The sequence below is a fragment of the Littorina saxatilis genome, unplaced genomic scaffold (genome assembly GCF_037325665.1).
Source record: "Littorina saxatilis isolate snail1 unplaced genomic scaffold, US_GU_Lsax_2.0 scaffold_3134, whole genome shotgun sequence".
Classification (NCBI taxonomy): Eukaryota; Metazoa; Mollusca; class Gastropoda; order Littorinimorpha; family Littorinidae; genus Littorina; species Littorina saxatilis.
This window is the reverse complement of record NW_027128550.1, coordinates 2,871-10,221: the sequence shown is the minus strand read 5'-3', so window position 1 is coordinate 10,221 and position 7,351 is coordinate 2,871. Positions and strand designations below refer to the sequence as shown.

Here is a 7,351-nt window from a genome sequence, read left to right as displayed (position 1 = left end):
TGTGTGTGTGTGTGTGTAACGGTATGTGTGTGTGTGTTTGTGTATGTGTGCGTGTGTGTGTGTGTGTGTGTGTGTTTGTGTGTGTGTGCTTGTGTGTGTGTATGTGTGTGTGTGTGTGTGTGTGTGTGTGTGTGTGTGTGTGCGTGTGCGATATACCTAATAATGTGTGAATGTGTATGATGACAGATTCTCCATACCACTGACAACGGTTGAGCTATTCCTCAGCAGACAGCCTAGACTACAGCTGTGGACCCAGGGCCATCTTGTTCACGCTGTTGGAATGGAGCATGGTCGACCAATGACATGCATCGCTCTGTTCCCGCAGCAGTTTCAAGTCTTGGAGGAGCCGCCAGACGACGACGATGTCGACGTGAGGATCCTCTGGGGCCCGACGGGCACTTCAAAAAGCGTAGTCTTGATATTGAAGGGACATTTTCTGCTGAGGAAGGGCTGCGGCACCGTCTTCGTTCTTCAGACGAGTGATGATGGCGCTGCTGCTGCTTACCTTGTGGGTCATCAGGTGAGAGAGACTGCCGGACAGGGAGCCGGCAGCGTGCAGCTCGTCAACATGGCGGAGGGAGACATGAAGAAAGTGCAGGCCTGGGTGGAGGAGCTGTGTCAACACGCACAGACACACGGACGCGTGCACATCCTGGCCGATGAGGCTGAGTGGTAAGAATGACACTGTACACTGAATCTAACACAGCCTCCTGTCACTCTTGTGTTGGCCGGTGTGGTCGTGTTTGTTAGAAGGAAGTCTGATAATTCACAAATGTTATTATATTCACACCTGTTCTACAACAAGGTCATTCCTGGGCTTTTGGTCGAGACAATCGGAAGATTTATGTAGAAGTAATGGCTCTTTATTTTCAAGTTTGAATAATAGACCATGGCATGTTTATTCGATGTAGAATGTGAATTCAGCAACTGTCACTGCGGTGTGTACTGATCAGTGATGTTATCAATCTGTCTGATCAGGCGCCACCCTTTCTTTGTCTGCCATTGGAAAAACTTGGTCAAGGTAACGAAGAGTGGAGCGAAATAACGTCATTCTGTTTACGTCATTATTAATCATTGCGTCATTTCATTTCAGGTTCACTGTGATTCTTATCCTGAACAGCAATCTTTGTGACTTCCTTTTTGCCAGGCGTTTTTGTTTTGTTTTATCAGTTTCGTAATTCCAGGTGTAATCAGGCACTGACACACCTGTCCGTTCTGTTACTGTGACGTCATCACGAAGATCTACACTGCGTTAAAACAACTGAGTTTTGTGAGAACTATAACACACCTGTCTGTTCTGTTTCTACACACTGACACACCTGTCCGTTCTGCTACTGTGACGTCATCACGAAGATCTACACTGCGTTAAAACAACCGAGTTTTGTGAGAACTATAACACACCTGTCTGTTCTGTTACTGTGACGTCATCACGAAGATCTACAGTGCGTTAACCCATATCCTACCATGCACGCTTCACACGTGCATTAAAAAAGTTGAAGGTTTCAGTGGCAATGAAAGCGAGATCCCTTTTGATTTTGATGTGCCGCGATTGCTGATAGAGTTGTCTACCTTTCCAACACCCCTTCCCGCTTCCCGCTTGCAAAACTCACACGTGGAAACATCTTTTCTGCAGCAGACTCGGAAAAATGACTTCGAAATCTTCACGTCAATCTCAGTAAGTGCCATTTATTTACAAAAGCAGTTATGTTGCTAAAGCTTGCACTTTTATTTGCATGGACATCTATGGAAAAACATGTTAGATTCGATTTGTGTGTAGGATGAAAGTTCCATGGAACTTTTGATCGAAGTAAAAGGTAACGTCTCTGCACGCTCCAAGCGTGCATGGTAGTGAAAGGCCCCTATATTTAGTGCTGGGCTACGTACGCCTCACGCGTGCATGGTAGCGAGAGACCCCTGGGTGTTGTGTCCTTACATACTCTATAAACATGCACATAGTAAAATGCTTTTGACTTTCAAATAAACATGCAGTGGCGGATCCAGTGGTGCGGCGTAGGGGGCACTATTTCTTGTTCTTTTGATGATAATATTGTGTTCTTTTGATGCTATGTTCGTATTGTGTTCTTTTGACGCTATGTTCGTGTCTCTGCTCTCCCCTGCAATGTCGCCCCCCCCTCCCCGTCTGGCATGGTGTTGTGGGTTATGAATGCATACATGCTTGTAAGTGTGCATATTTCTGTATGCAATCATGCATTTACATATAGGCTCATACATACATTGTATACACTCTCGCTTGCACCAAACACACTAAATTCTTTGCAAGTTATTCAAACATACTGACGTTACTCTATTTCTTTGCATTCTTTTTCAGACTCCCACGACGGATGAACGTACATGATGTCTTGAGTCAACTCGAGGAAGATGGATTCTTCAATGCAGCTGTGTACATCACTCCCCCAGGTGATGGGGAATTATCTGATGAAGACAGCGGAGAGGAAGATGGGGGTGGACAGGTAAACAATTTGAACCGTCGTCAGCTTCACGCTGAGGCTGAAGGAGTAGTGACTCGCAGTGATGGACAGGTAGTCAGAATGGGTGGCCCGAACGACGAGACTGAGTTAGATCAAGACCCGCCTGGACGACCTGCCTCTCCACAACCAGTACCCGCTTCTCCACAACCAGTACCCGCCTCTCCACAATCAGTACCCGCCTCTCCACAATCAGTACCCGCCTCTCCACAATCAGTACCCGCCTCTCCACAATCAGTACCTGCCTCTCCACAATCAGTACCCGCCTCTCCACAATCAGTACCCGCCTCTCCACAATCAGTACCCGCCTCTCCACAGCAGGCACCTGCTCTACGTAACCTACGTAATCGCCAGCGAAATCAACCTGCTCCTATTCAGGTACCGGTGCCTCGGCAACAGCTTGCAGGCCGCCTGCTACAGAATCAGAGGCAACAGCGCCTGCAGCAACCTGCTGTGCGTAATTGGAGACGAGAAGATCTTCCAAGAAATCTAAATCTCCAACAACAGTGGCCTGTCCTTCCACAAGCACAATTTCTCAATGAAAACGTCAATCCTTTGGAGATGTTTGAACTCTTTATTGACGATGACGTGGTTGATTACATCGTGGATCAGACAAATCTCTACGCGAGGAGAGACAAAGGGAACCACACCTTTGTTACCACCAGGCAAGAGTTCCGCACATTTATGGCCATACTGCTCCTCTCTGGATACAACCAGCTTCCACGCAGAACCATGTATTGGGAGAGAAACACTGACTGTCACAACACCGCTGTCTCTGGTGCCATGAGCAGGAACAGGTTCGATGAACACATGAGATTTCTCCACCTTGCAGACAACACACTGGACCCAAACGACAAGGTCAGCAAAGTCAGGGCATTCCTCTCGATGATCAACGAGAGGTGTCTGTTGTATTTCCCTGAGCAGCAACATCTCTCAATCGATGAGAGCATGGTCCCCTATTTCGGACACCACTCGACAAAACAATTCATCCGAGGGAAGCCAATTAGATTTGGTTTCAAACTGTGGACCCTCGCTGACCCGCTTGGGTACGTTGTTCAATTCGAACCGTACACTGGGGCTGGCGGTGGTCAACCATACGGTCGTCTTGGTCTCGGGGGAACGGTGGTCAAAGATCTGATTTCGGAGCTTCCACAACGCCCTTATCACCTGACATTTGATAACTTCTTCACATCTCTTCCACTGCTGAGTGATCTTGCGGCTAACAGCATAGGGGCGACAGGAACAATCAGGAAGAACCGCATAGAACACCTGCCCAATGAGAGATGCCACCCGGTTCGCCAAAGAAGACCGTGGTGCCCTAGACTTCCGTCATGACCGACGCAGCAACGTACTGGTTGTGGAATGGAACGACAACAGTGTAGTGACCGTGGCGAGCAACTGCGATCGTGTGATGCCGCTTGCACGAGTTCGGCGCTGGTCAAGAGCACAACGTCAGTTTGTTCAGATAGAGCAGCCAGATCTGATCAGAGTGTACAACGCAACCATGGGTGGAGTTGACAGGGCAGATCAAAATATCAATGCCTATCGGATCTCTTTGCGCACCAAAAAGTGGTGGTGGCCATATTTTGCACATGTGCTGGAACTCGTGATGCAGAATGCGTGGCTGTTGTTCCGGAGAACAGATGCACACACCGCCGAGCCTCTCGACTTGCTTGCCTTCCGGCGACGCATTGTGCAAGTCTACCTGATGCGGCATGGAGCCATTGCCATGCCACGGCGTGCTGCTCGACTTGCTCTGCCTGCCGTCCACAGAGTGCCAGACGAAGTCAGGTTTGATGGCGTCGGTCATTTCGCTGGTCCATCGCAGACAACAAAGCGGTGCGCACTGTGCAAGAAGAACACCAAGAAACTCTGCCTGAAATGCACAGTTGGACTTCACAATCAGTGCTTCAATGCGTTTCACGGCATCCACTGAGCGTGCAGGTCTTCCATGACGCTCTGCTCAACTTGCCATGTCTACAGAGCTCAAAGTTGAAACTTATGAGTTTGAGAAACTATTTGTGAACTGTAGGTCTTGTCATCACTACTTTGTGTTTGTTCGTATCATTTGTTTGTGAAGTTTTGGAGATAAAAAAAACACGTACCCTCTTGATACCATGCACTCTCTGAGCGTGCATCATGAGAACACTTATACGTACCCGTTGGCTACCATGCACTCTTCAAGCGTGCGTCCTCAAAAACTCATAAGAAAAATAAAAGTTCAAATGTTATGATTATATTTGTGTTAGAGAGTGTGTTTGTGATGGGAAAAAGCGAAAAAAAATAAAAAATATCTAAAAAAAAAATGTTGGTAGGATATGGGTTAAAACAACTGAGTTTTGTGAGAACTATAACACACCTGTCTGTTCTGTTTATAAACACTGACACACCTGTCTGTTCTGTTACAGTGACGTCATAGCAGAGATCTACCGGGCGTTAAAACAACGACACGTCCGGTTCACCTTGTGGGCAGCAGGCGTTAAGCTAGATGTACCTGCCGACATGGAGCGTTACGTCCGCAAACTGACACAGCCCCTGAGAAGCCCACCTGCTGTGGTGAGAGAGGTGGAGCAGGCTAACGATATGAAGAGAGGAACGGTCCCGGCCTACACCAGGCCGCCAGTGTCCGCACCGTGCGACGGCCCACCTGTCCTGACGGTTCGTCACTATGGTCTTGACTACCGCGGTGACAGACAGGGACATGAGGGTAACTATCCATCGCAGTGTGCACGGTGCGGGGAGCTGGTGGCAGACATGCTGCGAGATCTTCGTGTCGGTCAGTACACATATGTCTCTCTGTCTGTCTGTCTGTCTGTCCACCTGTCTGTCTGCCTGTCTGTCTGTTTGTTTGTCTGTCTTTCTGTTTGTTTGTCTGTCTGCCTCTCTCTTTCTCTCTCTCTCTCTCTCTCTCTCTCTCTCTCTCTCTCTCTCTCTCTCTCTCTCTCTCTCTCTCTCTCTCTCTCTCTCTCTCTCTCTCTCTCGCAATGCAGTAAGTGTCAGTCAGGTCGGTGTACAACATTTCGATGACGTCATTATACTTACAAGAAATATTGGTATTTGCGTCATTAACTGTGACGTTTTTACATAATATCGTCACAAGTCTGCCAAGGTGAGGTGTTGAACCCTAAATAATATAAAATTGTTTTTCCTATTTTCAGGTGGTTGTGGTGCTGCTGGTGTAGTTGTAGTCTCTGTTCACGTGTTGCTGCAGCCGGTGTTGGTGCGGAAGTTAGACATGGGTCGTCGTTGTTGTTTGTGTCGTGGTTGTTGTTGCTGGTGATGGTGGTGTCGTCGTCGTCGTTGCTGTTGTTGTTGTTGGTGTTGTTGTTGTAGTTGTTGAAGTCGGTGTGGATGTATCTTACACAACGACGATGTGGTGTTGACGGTGTGTGTGATGTTTCAGGTTGCGATGACAACGCTCCCCACGGGCAGGGCGGCCTCACCTACAGCGACGTCTTTGTGCTGGGTGACATGTACTGTGACACAGACACACCGGATGATCACCCCATGTCACCAGCACCCTTCATCCGGGGCCTCGAGTCACGCGGCGTCCCCACCCGTAAGGTGGCTCATAACGACACAGCGGCCGTTAGACAACTGGCTGAAATGACATCGGGTCCCACACAGAGAGCGGCAGGTAGGGGTCGAGACGAGGCGGTGACGGTGGCCCATGAGAACACAGTATGGGGCTTGGAGAGACCCGTCGTCGTCTACCTGGACCCTGGGTATGGTGTTGGTGCTGATGCTGACAGTACCGGCCGCCTGAGATCCATGTCGCGGTCCACGGCCCAGGTGATCTGGGTGAAGTATGTTGGCATAGACAGCGACAGCGACACTGAGTGACACCCACATCTCGTCACCGCCACCACCACCACCTGTCTCAACTACACGTCCCGCAACGTCCAACGATGTCTAACAACAACAACAACAACCACAACAACAACAACAACAACCGTTGAACTGAAATTCAGCATTTTATTGACTCCATTTACTGAAAATCAGCAATACCTGTCCTTACAACCTGCCGCTCTCTGACAACTACGACGACAACATCATCCTCTACCACGACATCCACCACCATCCGACACCATCACCACCGACACCGACAACAACAACCCGAGTGACATTTTTATAGTTTTAAAATACGGAAAGAAAAATCTCTCAACACATCGCTTGTTGTTCACTGACAAGCGCATGATTTCATTAAAAATTAGCGTCATCAAGAAATGACGTCACGGACAGACAGTAAATTTTCTAGGGACAGTGGAATGCGTGGTCTATCTCCATGGAAACATCCATGAACATGCTAACAAGAGAGAGAGAGAGAGAGAGAGAGAGAGAGAGAGAGAGAGAGAGAGAGAGAGAGAACAAATACAGAGACAGAGAGATGGACAGAGAGATGGACAGAGAGATGGACAGAGAGATGGACAGAGAGAGTGGGAAAGGGGGAGAGAGAGAGGAAATATCATTTTGATACCATACGTCTACCGCTGAGAACTGTTTTGGGATATTTTGCTAAAAAACAACAAATACTGTGATATCAATTCAGTGTCAAAACTATTCCGGTTCTTAAATGATTAATACATTCTACGTATGATGAATTTGAAATCTTGTTTTCTTCATTTTTGACAGTTCATCTGCGCGAGCATGTGTGGGTGCTTTGATGTGTGTGTGTGTGTGTGTGTGTGTGTGTGTGTGTGTGTGTGTGTGTGTGTGTGTGTGTGGGTATGTGTGTGTGTGTGTGTGTGTGTGTGTGTGTGTGTGTGTGTGTGTGCCTTGGCGGCAACACTTTCTATTGTAATCCTAGTGTTAGCACACCTACATTAAGCTCACTGAACAGAGAACAAACAACACGTACACAACTT

At 48.1% G+C, this 7,351-nt stretch overlaps 1 protein-coding gene across 1 annotated transcript; it reads left to right on the top strand.

Moving 5' to 3' along the window:
* The first annotated feature begins 133 nt into the window (after positions 1 to 133).
* Positions 134 to 7,094, top strand: LOC138956905 (uncharacterized). Its single transcript, XM_070328120.1, has 3 exons — positions 134 to 672; positions 4,895 to 5,262; positions 5,890 to 7,094. The coding sequence occupies exons 1-3, from the start codon at positions 281 to 283 to the stop codon at positions 6,327 to 6,329; spliced, it is 1,200 nt and encodes a 399-aa protein (XP_070184221.1). The 5' UTR covers positions 134 to 280; the 3' UTR covers positions 6,330 to 7,094.
* The last annotated feature ends 257 nt before the right edge of the window (positions 7,095 to 7,351 follow it).

Bases quoted from the DNA above. Each gene is read 5' to 3' on its own strand.
- LOC138956905 (XM_070328120.1), top strand. From the start codon at position 281: ATGGAGCATGGTCGACCAATGACATGCATCGCTCTGTTCCCGCAGCAG. The intron at 673-4,894 runs GTAAGAATGACA...GTTCTGTTACAG, and splicing joins CTGGCCGATGAGGCTGAGTG to TGACGTCATAGCAGAGATCT. The intron at 5,263-5,889 runs GTCAGTACACAT...GTGATGTTTCAG, and splicing joins GCTGCGAGATCTTCGTGTCG to GTTGCGATGACAACGCTCCC.